This window comes from Macrobrachium rosenbergii, chromosome 55, assembly GCF_040412425.1.
Source record: "Macrobrachium rosenbergii isolate ZJJX-2024 chromosome 55, ASM4041242v1, whole genome shotgun sequence".
Taxonomy (NCBI): domain Eukaryota; kingdom Metazoa; phylum Arthropoda; class Malacostraca; order Decapoda; family Palaemonidae; genus Macrobrachium; species Macrobrachium rosenbergii.
In genome coordinates this window covers 18,339,329-18,353,472 of record NC_089795.1, presented here as the reverse complement: position 1 = coordinate 18,353,472, position 14,144 = coordinate 18,339,329, and the positions used below count along the sequence as shown (strand labels likewise).

The 14,144-nt window shown below is 36.6% G+C and overlaps 1 protein-coding gene across 3 annotated transcripts in view; it reads left to right on the top strand.

Annotated features, from left to right (window-relative positions):
• The window catches only part of LOC136835648 (formin-2-like), a 344,992-nt gene extending 335,777 nt beyond the window's left edge, over nt 1-9,215 (top strand). For all 3 annotated transcript variants that reach the window (XM_067099461.1, XM_067099464.1, XM_067099463.1), the window contains one exon: nt 6,770-9,215. In XM_067099461.1, the coding sequence (XP_066955562.1) occupies nt 6,770-6,890 (121 nt within the window). In that variant the 3' untranslated portion in view covers nt 6,891-9,215. The remainder of the gene's footprint in view (nt 1-6,769) is intronic.
• The last annotated feature ends 4,929 nt before the right edge of the window (nt 9,216-14,144 follow it).

Below are 14,144 nucleotides of genomic sequence, written 5' to 3'. Positions count from 1 at the left end.
ATTGGGTGTAGTTAGTTTTCCTGATTTCTTCTCAGCAGCGGAACCAGTTTCGCCAGCTTCAGCTTTCTTAATGAGCAGCCAGCCTGTAGACTCCAAAAGGCTTCCTAAGATGGTACTTTCTTCTCAGCAAGGAAAGCCTTAACCGAGGTTGAGGGTTAGCTCTTTGGGAAGAGAGAGCAGTGGAAGGCCTCCTTTGGTTTTCCTCCTTCCAGGTTATCTCAAAGGAGGTGCATATTGTACGCCACGGGAGAAGGTCCTTCCTTGGGAGTCTCTGCCTCCTCCCAGGGGGACTTCTCTGGGCTGACTGATTCATCCTGAAGGTTGGCTTTTTCTTCAACCAAAGTGATGTTCCCCACAACAGAACTGAACTATCTCGTCAAGAACCTTTTTAATGTTTTTGAAGTCCTGAGTTTCTTGGACTGGTTTGTGGGAGCCCTTGCATGTAAGATTAAGGACTGTACTGATTTGCCTGAGGATTGTGCTGCAGACTGGCTTGGTGTCCTTTCTTGTACTGATTAGGGCAACAGAGACGTCTCACAGGAATTGGCCTCTCTCTTTGATATGGGGTTCTCAAGAAGAGAGAGCTTTGGTGTTCATACACCACCAAGAGGGTTACTTCTTCACAGAAGTCGGCACTCCTCTTCTCCCCACTAGACTATCAACACCTTTTTCCTCACTCTACAGTTCAAGAGATCGTGTCAGACCCTCAAAAGAAGTCAACTCGGGAGCTCTTGGCCCCGTCGACTAGACACCCTAAGGAAATGACTGCCTTCAGCACCAAAAAGGCATCTCCTCTCCAGCTGCAGCCCTTTCATAGTAGCAGACAAAGGGCTTACTCCAGACCTCGCTTGAACGTCCGCTTCTCGTCTCGTGCCATTAAGAAGTCCTCTTCCAAACCTTCCTCATGGAAGTGAGGACTCTGTCCTCCGTACTCCAGTAGGAGCCAGACTCCTTCATTTTTGGGAAAGATGGGAAGTGAAGGGAGCGGAATATTGGATCATGGAAGTCCTGAGGGAGGGCTACTCCATCCCGTTCAGAAAGAAACCATCCTTAGTCAATGCACCCATCGCATTGACTGCCTACTCAGTAGGCTCAGAGAGGTTTTGGGCCCTCTCCCAAGAAGGTGATAGAAGATGTCAGTTCTCAGGGGCCTACAACTGTCTTTTTGTAGCCCCCAAGTCATCAGGAGGTTGGAGACCCATCCTGGACGTTGGCGCCCTGAATTTCTTCGTCCAGAAGACGAAATTCAGGATGGAAATGAACCAGATTGTCCAATCATCCATTCACCAGGGAGACTGGATAATCTTCATTAATATGCCTCAGGTTTGTGTTCCGAAACAGAGTTTATCAGTTTCGAGCTCTGTGCTTTGGCTGTCCTACCCAAGTCTTCACTTGGGTTCTTGCCCCTCTTGCAAAGTAGCTCCATCGTAGGGGGATCAACATCTCCCTTTTTCTGGATGATTGGCTCCTTCAATCTCAGTCAAAGGAGAAGTGTATGGAGGACCTTCATAAGACCCTTTTTCTAGCCCAAGACTTGGGCTTACTGATCAGTACACAGAAGTCCCAGCTGACTCCAACACAGAAGATTCTATATTTGGGAATGACGATAGACTCTCAGGGCTTTCGGGTTTTTCCTTCCCCCAAGAGAGTAGAATCATGCCTGAGGATGGTCAACGAATTTCTCTCCCTTGAAAACTGCTCAGCCAACAAGTGGATGAGTCTTCTAGGGACTCTAGTCTCCATAGAACAGTTCGTCTTTTTGGGCAGACTCTATATGAGAGTTCTACAGTTGTTCTTGAGGGCCAGCTGGAACAGAAGAAAATTCCCAGACATTAATTTTTCCTGTGACCCTAGAGATCAAGATAGATTTACAGTGGTGGAATTCCAAAGACAAGCTGTTAGAGGGAAAATCTCTCCTCCCTCTGAGCCCCAAGCTAGACTTCTACTCGGACGCATCAGACCTAGGTTGGGAAGCTCTTCTGGGGAACAAGGAAGTTTCCAGGACATGGTCCCTGGATCAAAGAAGTTGACATATCAATGTCAAAGAATTAAAGGTGATCCATTTGGGGCTACAGGTCTTCACGTCGGAAGTTCGCAACAAGACAGTGACAGTACATGCGGACGAACTAAGCCATCAAAGACAGGTTCTCCCCACAGAATGGACCCTGGACCCTCTAGTCTGCTTAGATCTGTGGACACTGTGGGGAAAGCTGATCCTGGACCTATTTGCGACCTCCAGGAATCTTTTGTCTTCCGTTCTGTTTGCCGGCCCCTGATCCTTTATCATAGGCGACAGTTGCCATGCTACAAGGCTGGTCGAACAAGGATCTATATGCTTTCCAACCATTACACATGGTGAGGGAAGTCATAAACAAGTTTTGGACCCACCAAAACGTGTCAATGACTTTAATAGCCTCCATTTTGGCCCTCGAAGCAGTGGTTTCCGGATTTTCTCAGACTTCTGGTGGGTTTTCCAAGGCTACTTCCTCAAAACCCAAGTTTACTCAGACAGCCCCACTTCAGGAAGTTCCATCAAGGATTGTCTGCTCTGGCCCTGACTGGATACAGAATGTCAGGAAGCTCATTAGAGCAAAGGGCTTTTCAAGATTGGCAGCAGAGGTTATTGCTAGATGTAGACGTCAATCCTCTAGCAAACTCTTATCAAGCCAAGTGGATAGTCTAATGCGCTTGGTGCAGAAGACATAACACCTCGTCTTAGACATCTATAGCGGTGATAGCAGATTTTCTGCTGTATTTAAGGTCTCCTAGAGGCCTGTCCTCCTCTACTATTACAGGTTATAGGTCCATGTTGGGCTCAGCTTTCTGACACAGGGGAATAGATCTGTCCTCGAACCAGGATCTATACGACCTCATTAAGTCATTCGACACAGCCAAATAGGAGGAAGTAGGAGTAGTCTCTTGGAACCTGGATGTAGTTCTCAAATGGCTGTCTAGTCCTCGCTTTAAGGCCCCTTCCTTCGGTTTTGCTAAGGGATCTCACCAGAAAGACTTTTTCTTGTGGCTTTGGCAACCGCTAAGTGTGTTGGTGAACTACACGCAGTTGATAAGAGGATTGGCTTCTCCCAAGGGATGCAGTCTATTCTTTTACCCTGGGATTTTTAGCCAAGAATGAGACCCTGTTTAAACCCTGGGCTCATTTATTATTAAGAATCTGTTTAGATTTTGGGACCGGAGTAGGAAGAGAGAGCTCATTGTCCTGTGAGGGCATTAAGGTATTATTTGCACAGAACTGAGAAAATCTGTGAACCGGCAAGTAACCTATGGTACTCAGTGAGAAACCCTTCTCATCGACTGTCTAAGAATACCCTGGCATTTTTTCTCAGAGACCTTATCTCAGAAGCACATTCTCTGATTGGGGAGGATGCTTTACCCTCAGTTAAAGTCAAACCTCATGAAGTTAGAGCGGTCACTGCTTCATTATCTTTTAAACACAACTTGTCTCTCTTCCCCATTCTTCAAGCTTCTTATTAGAGGTGCAGGTCAAATTTTGCAACGCACTACTTGCAGGAAGTGGAAAAGGTGTATGAAAATTGCAGTACCCTGGGTCTGTTGTCAGTGGCAGGCATGGTGTTTGGGGAAGAAGCTTAGGAAGCATCCCTTTCATCCTTTTTTCTCTTCACCTTGACATAGGGTGTTGAGTTCTAGGGGAGCCTGGGGGTACTGTGCACCTGGAGTGCCCACAAGTTTTTTAGTGGATGGGTGGTGGTTTTTATTTATGTGGTGTAGGTAACAGTGTTGCTTTCTCTGGTTGTTTTTATTTGTGGTACTGCGCCCAGGGCAGGGGCAACATTGGATACTTTGCTAGCCATCGGAAATGTCTTTCACTGCAAAGTTCCTGCTGATGTAGTAGGCGCTTCATGGCTATACCGCCACACCACTACAGGATAAGATGAGCACCATCCAGAGGCAGTATCTTCCTGCAGCAGCTCTCTTACCAGGTAAGGAACAACAAGCATTGTTTCAGTGCTAGCAATTTTTACTTTTCTCAAATTTATTACCATTACTAATGTTTTGGAGTAGATATGTCCATGCATCACCCCCACCTGTCAGTGTGGGATCAACTATGTAATTACTCGGTAAGTTACTTATATAAAAATGACATTATGATAAAATAAAGTTTTATAGATACTTACCAAGTAATTACATGATCGGAGCCATCCCTCCTCCTTTTGCATGGACAGAAGGGCACAAACAAACTGGAGCTCTTTGCTGAGTTGTTCCTCTCTTTCCCTGAAAGTAGGCGAGGCTAGTCACCTACCCGAATCGAAAGTAGCGCTACCACAAATTTCAAAAATTTTAGCTGTCGTGCATGGTGAAACTATAGTCGAGCCAAACGAAAGTGGCGCGTGAGACACTGAATGTATCGTGGCGAAATCTAGAGATCGTTCATTTTACCTGGAGAGTGCGGTTTAGAGAAGTCCTGAAACCGAAGATGCATTAAGATCTTAAAGGTGGGAGGGTTCCGTTGGTCATAATCCCGGATATATTTTCCTTTTCGGCTCTTTTTTCCAGGTGGTGAATAGATAACAAATAGGAACCTTGGAAGAATTATGATCCCAGGTCAATCAGAGCCACACAGGGAGCGCTTTAATAGATTATAAGTGTTTTCTTCCTTCAAAAATACATTTACCCTATGTCTTCTGTATAGGATTGTTTTTCCCTCTTTAATTGTGTGTGTGTATGTATGTATGTATGTATGTATGTATGTATGTATGTATGTATGTATATATATATATATATATATATATATATATATATATATATATATATATACATATATATATATATATATATATATATATATATATATATATATATATATATACATATATATATATATATATATATATATATATATATATATATATATATATATATATATATATATATATATACATATATATATATATATATATATATATACATATATATATATATATATATATATATATATATATATATATACATATATATATATATATATATATATATATATATATATATATATATATATATATATACATATATACATATATATATACATATATATATATATATATATATATATATATATATATATATATATATATATATATATATATATATATATATATATATATATATACATATATATATATATATATATATATATATATATATATATATATATATACATATATATATATATATATATACATATATATATATATACATATATATATATATATATATATATATATATATATATATATATATATATATATATATATATATATATATATATATATATATATATATATACATATATATATATATATACATATATATATATATATATATATATATATATATATATATATATATATATATATATATATATATATATATATATATATATATATATATATATATATATATATATATATATATATAAAACTTCCCATTGACTCAGTATTGGAATACCTTAAAGATGAATTGCATAAACTTTATTTTCAATGAGAAATATTTTAAACAAATGTTTGATATAGCAATGGGAAACCCACTTTCGCCAGTTCTTTCAAATTTATATATGGAATTTTCCAAATCTCAGTGCATCTCCAAGATTTTCCATTTTCCTGTAACATGGTACTGTTATATTGATATTTCAGCCATCATACCCAAAGATTTGGATCTTTGGGTAAATAACATATTGGCTCAAACTCGAGGGAACCTTTTAATTGTCAATGTAGTGTTTATTTATATGAAAAGACAAATACTGTAACTTGACATGTGGTTAAGATTTAGATATCAACCCCTCTCAGACAAGAACAAGATTAATTTTTTTTTTTTTTTGTCTGACACGCTAAATCAGTTAATCCGCAGGTAATAAGCTGGTCAGATTGTTCGCTCGTATCCTCACTGAGGGGTCTTTAAGGTCTGATGTCCGAAATTTTTTGATGTCGATATGATGCACTGGACGGAGACCTCTCACGCGCCACTTTCGTTTGGCTCGACTATAATAGCTATGTAATTACTTCATAAATATATATAAAACTTGATTTTATCATAAAAATTAAATTTTTTGCAGCACAGTATTGTGCTGTTTTAATAGCATTGAAGGAAATCTTGTTACACTCAAGGATGTATTTAATTATCTTTGACTGTAGGTTTTATGAACCATTTGACAATACAATCCAGTATCTCCAGTAGTGTTAAAGATGCTGAAGTGGATATTTCTTAGTATAGTGGTGTTTGAGAATGGACTTAACAAGTAGGAAAGCAGTCACTGCCACTCTCTCTAAAAAGTACATGTAATCAGTAATATTTTTCATGGTAATTGAAGATAAGCGGAGAGCTAGAAAAGTAGAAAATGAAAGAAATTATGAACTCTTCACATCATGGGAAATCTAAAAATGACAAAATCAAATGTAGTCCTCTGTAAATTAAGGATTTGCTACACTGGGCAAACAGTTTTTAATGAGTAGATAGGATCAGCTGTTGTTTAAACATCTAGCACTACTCACAGTTTGACATTTCTTGTGATTTTTTAAATTTTAGAGTTTTTGTTTGTGTTTTGTCTTTATTGTGTTTACCTGCTTTTAGCCACACACAGAATGATTTAATGTTGTTGTGTGTGTTAGCTGTGGAGTTACAAGTCCATAAAACTATCAATTAATCAATTAGTTGAATGTTATCATTACATTTTAAAATTCTCATTCAATCATAATTTACATTATTCATTGATGTTAATTTTCTTGAATGTTTACAGAATGAAAGCAGCTGAAGAAAAAGTGAAAAAAGTGCAGGAAGACAGAAATGTAGCGAAGAAAACCAAAGAAGCTGGAGGGTTGAAAAGTAAACTTAAGGATAAGCTAAAAGCTAAAGACTGAATTGATTGTTAAGATTATTCACAATAATTATGAACATGAATACAAGGTTGTGCTGTGATAAGAAATGCCTAGTTTAGTGGAGCCATGGTGTTTCTGGTATTAGAAGTGTATAGTGAATGAACTTTGTATTTATTTGGTGTGTCCAGAGTTACTCAGATTTTTGGATAACCAGAATTTTGTTTGATTAATGTCTTGTAAGAGATAACTGTTGATCAAGAAGTTTTTGGTTTATTCTTAGAATGTTCCTTAAAACAACAAATATGTTGGCTTTGAAAACTTTTATAAAGGCTCAAATAGTGAACAATTTTTATACGAGTTGTATAAGAAATTTAAAGAGCCAGCAGAATTTGTTGGTGAAAAATCTGTGATTAGTGAAGATGTTGTGATAATTTTGTAGTAATAACTGTTTAAATAATGAAAAATTATCAAGGTGGCTAATAACTGCAAAATGAGAAATATGTTAATGGTTGGAGTTTTGATATAGTTTACTAAGGTTGTTTGGTGAAATGACTATAAAAGATCAGATAATGTACTTTTCTGTGACGCTTGTGCAAGTTTTTTCCAACAATAATATGATGTGTAATCATATAAATCATGTCTAGAAAAATAAAAAAAAAACACTCATCTTAAGCAAATTAAACTGGACAGTAAAGCCTTAAATTCTAAGTACTGTAATGCCAAATGGTGAAACATGGTGCCATTAAACTAGACAATGAAGGCAAAAATTTGTATTTTTGCATAAAAAAGCCCTTTACGTGTAAGTTTTAACAGGTTTGTATTAATGATTAAAGTGAATCTGTTTAGTTTTGCTATATAAGCTAAAAGTGTGCATGATGGTGTATTTTACAGTTTTCATTTTGACATACTTAGCGTTTGCCAAAGTCTCCACAAAAGCATATTGACAAATAATTTTTTATAAGTTTAAATCTTCATTTCAGATTTTACCACCTTGCAGATAGTCAGACTAGGATCATATTATGTACCTGGCAGTAAACACAAACTTCATCCATTGCTATTAACTACAGATCTCAGTAAATGTCATTAAGATTTTTGTATGCTGTAAATATAATAGACAAAAATGAGAGAAAAGTTAAAGAAATAATTGTATTGCATATGAAGTTCCCCCACCAGATATTCTTTGGTTTATAGCTTCAGCATAATATTATGATACTATTCTTTTAGTTTGACATATACCAGAGTCAGAAGTATTTAGGTGTTTTAGTTTTAATCACAATAAGCCAGCTGCAAGAGTGGAAGGCTTTGCTTCCCCAATGTTTGTGAACATAATATACTTACCAAACCATATTTGCTGAAACTGTGATAGTCAGTTTAAATGGTAATGCACAACTTTCTAGTCTCATCAGCATTACTGTTCAATAATTATACTGTATATAAGTATAATTATGTAATGTGCTGATTATTAAAGTATTTCAGTGCCTCATGGACAGTAAACATGAAAACAAATCAAATATAAATTTTGTTTTATAATATTAACTTATATTTTATAATAATTTTAAGTGTGTTGACAGCCATGCCGTTCCTCTAGTTTTTTGTATTCTTAAGAACTTGAACTCCTTCTTTTTTACACTTATGCCTTAATGCCTTCTAATAGTGGACAGTTCAAGTGTTGACATACCATTGGAAATAACCAATGTAGTGTTTACATTATTGGCAAGACCTCTCTTACTAGGAAACTCCATCTAATTCAATGAAAGCTCTCTTCTTCACCAGGGCTGTCAAGTCAGTACACAGAACCTACAATTCCTCAATGTCTGGTATCACTGATTGCAACTGTGTTACCACCAGTGTCTCTAATTCTTATTTTTGTGACTAAGACTACTTATATTCCCTATATTGATTGATAGCATGGAACAAACAAAACATTTCATTAGTTCCCAGTCTTAATCTTCTAGATACTCTTTTAATATCCTAACTTACTCATTTTTTGGGGGTTGAGTTACACACTGGCATAAATAACTCATTTGGAGTTGGGACTTTATACTGAACGAGTTCAACTTGACTCAGCAGCCCTGCTCTTTACTTAGTTATATCAGTCAAAGGTGCATGTACAGATTGCTCTTCCAACTCAGTTTTATTATCACCAAGTTCTTCAGTACCTAAGTATTATTTGTATTACACCATCTTTTATGGAGATGCTTTTGTATGATGAACGTAAAAGTTTGTATAAAAAGAATCTTGTAGTAGCTATGTTTACTAATTTTCTTGTTGAAGATGGTTTAACTGCTTTGCCCTTATCCATAAGCCTTTGTATTCTCAAGTTTTGGTTTTTGTATATACTGTTTTGAGTACATTTTATACACTGTATGATGTTTGTGCTATTTTCTGGTGTTGGATCTGTCTTGGATTAATGCGTAACTTGAAGATGCTTTGTGTGCTTTCTGTTTAATCACACTATTCCCTTCTGTTTCTATTTCTCAGCCTGGATATAGCAAGATAACTGAAATGGTTCATTTTACTTGCCTGGACCTTGAAGACAACAAAATTTCTGTTAATAAGGATGACACAAAAATTATTGAATTGCTGAGGTCAGGATTATTCCTAAGAGTATATCAGCCTTGAATGAGAAGTGTGTTTGAGCAAAACCATTATCATTAAATACCATGGAATTATGCCACTTGGAATAAGGAGTGGCAAAGCTAGTGTGCATAATTTTTTTTCCATAAGAGTTGGAGACATTTGCCATACCGTCATTAGTGACTACCTCATCCTCACCTTTCTTTACAGGCAGAAAATGGGCTGAGTAGATTTTTATTTTTTTATCCAGGTTGATCCAAAAACTCGCAAGCAATAAGTACTGAAAAAAATATTGTAATGGTAATCCAGTAGGTGGGGTTGCTTTAACAGCCATGTGAACTGGTACTGTGGCTGTTGAGATGCATTTGGATGCCACAGAATCTAAATTTAGTGGCTCCAACCTGGACCATGATAGTCTTCAGTAACTGGCAGACTTAAAGAATAATGAATCAGGTAAAAATGAGAACATATGGTTGGATTTCAGCATTGTTCTTACTAAAAAGTGTCACAATGAAGTAAGTTTTTTTTCGTATTTTGAACTGATCACACTTTTTTTGACCCACAGAAATTTGATGAATTGTCCATATGGCCAAGTCCCTGTTTCAGAGAATGTAGATCAGCAGTATGACTGTTCAAACTTCAGTCAGTAGTGAATATCTAGTTTTAAAAAAAATTATTTTGAAAAAATTGTTTATGGAAATTCTGTAAGACTTCATCAAATTGACACAACCGATGCCATAAATTATCAAAGAAATGGATTTTATTGAATATGATGTAAATTTGATGGTCCAAAACAAGCCCTTCAGGCTAGACCATTAGAGTTGAAAATTTTAATATGGTGGTCTGGTAAACTACCCAAAAGTTTGATGGATAGACACTGAAACCACCACTTCCCGTGGTCACATCACTAGAAGAGGACCATCTGTATATAAAAGCTTCTAACTTAGAATATGGATAAATGAAATCACAGCAGGAAGCAGCAACATTTATCTAAGATTGCCAGAATAAGTTCCAGCCAAGACAGGACAACTTGAATTGTACTAATATCCACTGACAGCTTAGGATAAAGAGCAGTCACATTCAGGAACTAATAAAAGGAAATAAAAATGGAATAAGGCTAATCACACTGAAATGAATCATTCATACGAGGAGCCCATAACATGTTCCATTCACAAGAGGATCACTTTTATACCAGAGGCCACAGATTCCAGGAAAAGCAGCAGTCAAGATTATAAGGTTAAAAGCATAAAGTAAGTGACCACTGTGGAGTGAAATGACAATTTTGAAATGTTGAGTAGATGAATTTTAGCTTCAACTAAGATTTTTTACTTCGTGGTCTGGTAAGAATATTTAATGGCATTAAGCCAATAGGAAGATTACCAGTCAAGCTTCAGCAAGTTAGCAAAGAAGGTCTTGGACATTATGACAGACCTCCTAAACCTGCTGGTCAGCAATACACTAACTACGGACACAAACATAAGAGGTTACAATAATGGTCAAGGTCTATGAAGTTATGAAGTTTAGTCTGTTGAAGCCTGAGAGGAACCACAGGATAGGACTAATTAAGGAATCAGAGCAGATGGGAGGACCTATTGATGACCAAGGAAAGGCAGGTGATGGGAGAGTCGATACTCGGAGCCTTTTGTCTTTTCCATTTTCTTTCCCACACAGGCAGACCAACTGAAAATTCAGGAATAGTGCAGGCCAAATTATGGTGGTTTAACACCATACCAGGGTTGAAGGTAGCAACCTAGAGGGAACTGCCAACGCCACTATTAGTCAGTGACTGTGAGGCTGAAAATGTAGTAGAGGACTTAGTGTATCAGTTAACCTGGATTCAGCAATATTATGGGACAAATTCAGCTATGACTGAGACAGTAGAAGACATTCTGGATACCAAGGCTTCCTTCAGTCTCCCACCATTTAAGGCTGCTATATCTATGATGACTGCTAGAATCAGCAAATAGCCAAGTGATTGTATCTTACCTCCCTGAAGCTTCTTCAAATTCACTTTTAACTTTTCAAGGGCCATGCACATTTGAAAATTCTGGGGGCAATTGAATTATGATGAAGTTAATGTTACCAGGTTTAGTAGAAATTCATAAGACTGCTGTTTTCCTCAGTAATTTCATAGCATTATGACAAGGTTATAACATTATCTGTATCCATTGATGAACAAATGATATGAGGAGTCTATGATGAGTTATTTGAAGACCTCTCGTAGGAAAGCATGTTCACTATGATACTGAGCAGCATCATTGCAGTTGAATACCATAGAAAACTGGGAAATGCAGTTAGAAAATATATTAGGGGAACACAGAATCATCATACACATGGTCTCACAAGATTGGTTACTTAACAATGTAACTCTGGGAAGCATACAAGGTAGGTGCTTTTGACCAATATAGACTGGAATCATCATTGTACTCCTCCTGGCTCAAGCAGCATGGGCAATAGATAATCTTCAAGTACTTAAGATTAATGGAGAGGACTGCTCTCTTCCTTTTTCCTTCCTAAGGGTTGAGCAACCATATTTTATTGTTCCATGGAGTTCCCTTTCTGTTTCAAGCTCTTGCATCAACTCCACTAAAGCCAGTTTCAGTGCATGTACCTTAACACATGGAGATTATCTTGCCATCTCTGCAATGGACAGGCATCATCCAAAAAGCAGCGAATTATTTTTTCCAGATCCAGCAGATGAAAAACAATGGATTTGTGTCAGGTGAAGTAAAAGTGAGGCAGTTTCTTTGACTGGAGTTGTCAGTGGATGACTCTCCATGCTTCTATTATTCCCATCTTCAACTTATCCACTTTAATGCAGAAGGGTAACTTCATTTCTGCTTTTGATGGGTACGGATAAGCACTTTTGTTAATGTTGATGTCAAGGACTTTAATGGAATCTTGAGCTGGAGGCAACTAATTCTATATAGTTTAATTCCAAGCGGATTATCATCCTAGTGCAACAGAACCTTCAAAGAGAACCACACAAACACTTAAAGCAAGACCTCACACTGAAGACCTGTCTTCATACTGGCTCTAGCATTACCCAGATGTGGGAGTTGAATGAGTTTCTGTTTGGAGTATTTCACACAAATGATGCTTGTCACAGGGAAATTCCTGTCTCTGGATGCCATAGTGAAAACCCAGGTTTAGGGTAGGCATGATTAATCAATAGTACTTTTCACAATTCTTGCTCTAGGGAACCACTGGGGAGTGAATGAGGAGGACACCTTTCTTGTCCTAGTAACTTCATCCTAAGCTCTCATGGAAGGTTATTGTGTATAATAGTTTAGTTTTATCTTGAATTTTTATTCAAAACAATATCTGGTGCTAAGGTCCTTAATGCAGATTGCTGCATTTTACTGGAGGGATGTCACTCATAAATATATGGACACTTTCTGAATACAGCCAGTGGTTGGTTGGTAGTCAGGTGAACAACTTAACTACTGTCAGTGTCTTCATATTTCCCAAACTTTCATTACACTGATACTAACAAAAGTAGGCTGTAAAGTAGCCTTCACACACACACACACACACACACACACACACACACACACACACACACACACACACACACACACACACACACACACACACACACACACACACACACACACACACACACACACACACACACACACACACACACACACACACCTATAAAGATCATACAAGAAATGCTCTGGTAGAAATATTACATGAATTTCAAATTAAGAAGCCTGGTATCATTATGATGGTAGTTTGATCATATGAAAATGACAACTTTATGGCTCTGGAGTCAACTGCATGCCTCTTATAATTCAGCAACATTTTTAAACCTCTCTACTGTATTTGACTCTCCCATCCCATCCAGTTGATACATATGTTTGGCTTGCTGCACTGACAGAATAAAAAATTATAGTTTTCCATGTTTAAAACAGCTGTTTAATATCTGTACTGTACTCAGTTTATCTACTCTAACCAGGCATTAAGGCATAGGTAAAAGTAAAAGGTTTGTGTGTCTGGCAAAATTTTGTTTCCAAATTGTAACACATATGGGGTTATAAATGGTGATTCAGTAAAATAAAAATTAGTAATGATAGTTACATTTATGTAAAACTGAATTCCCAAACAACCTCAGCTTAAATACATGGTTAAGAAAATCCATAATATTAAGCTTCCAGCATCAATTAAAAAATTAATTTTGGGGAACATAATCTGTATTCTCCCAATTATTGGAACCCTTTAATATGCTGTAATACACTAACTTTACACTTGGTGTTGGGATTCACTGCCTATTAGTATGAAAAGCAGTCATTTGAATTGAAATATATTGTGTATTATGTGCTGAAATCATGTTTAAATTCAGCTATTTCAGGTCATCATTTACATAAATTGGGTGGTTAACAGCAAGAAGAAATTCACTCTGTACCTGACATTGACATTGATCTTAACGGCTTTTTCACTATACAGTATATATAGCTAAACTATACTTTCTCTCATCAACCCATGAATATTTACATTGTAATGAATCAAATTTTGAAATTCAAGTATAATTTAGATACCTAACTTGATTTGTTTTTAGATAATGTTTGTGTTTTTGCAAACTCGACCCTGAATACATTTGGCACATAAAAGATTGTGTTGACTTCTGCATGAATGTTTTAACATAAACTTTTAAATATTTTTTCTTACCGTAAATATGTTTACGCACAAAATTGTTTCTTTTGCACAATGTGA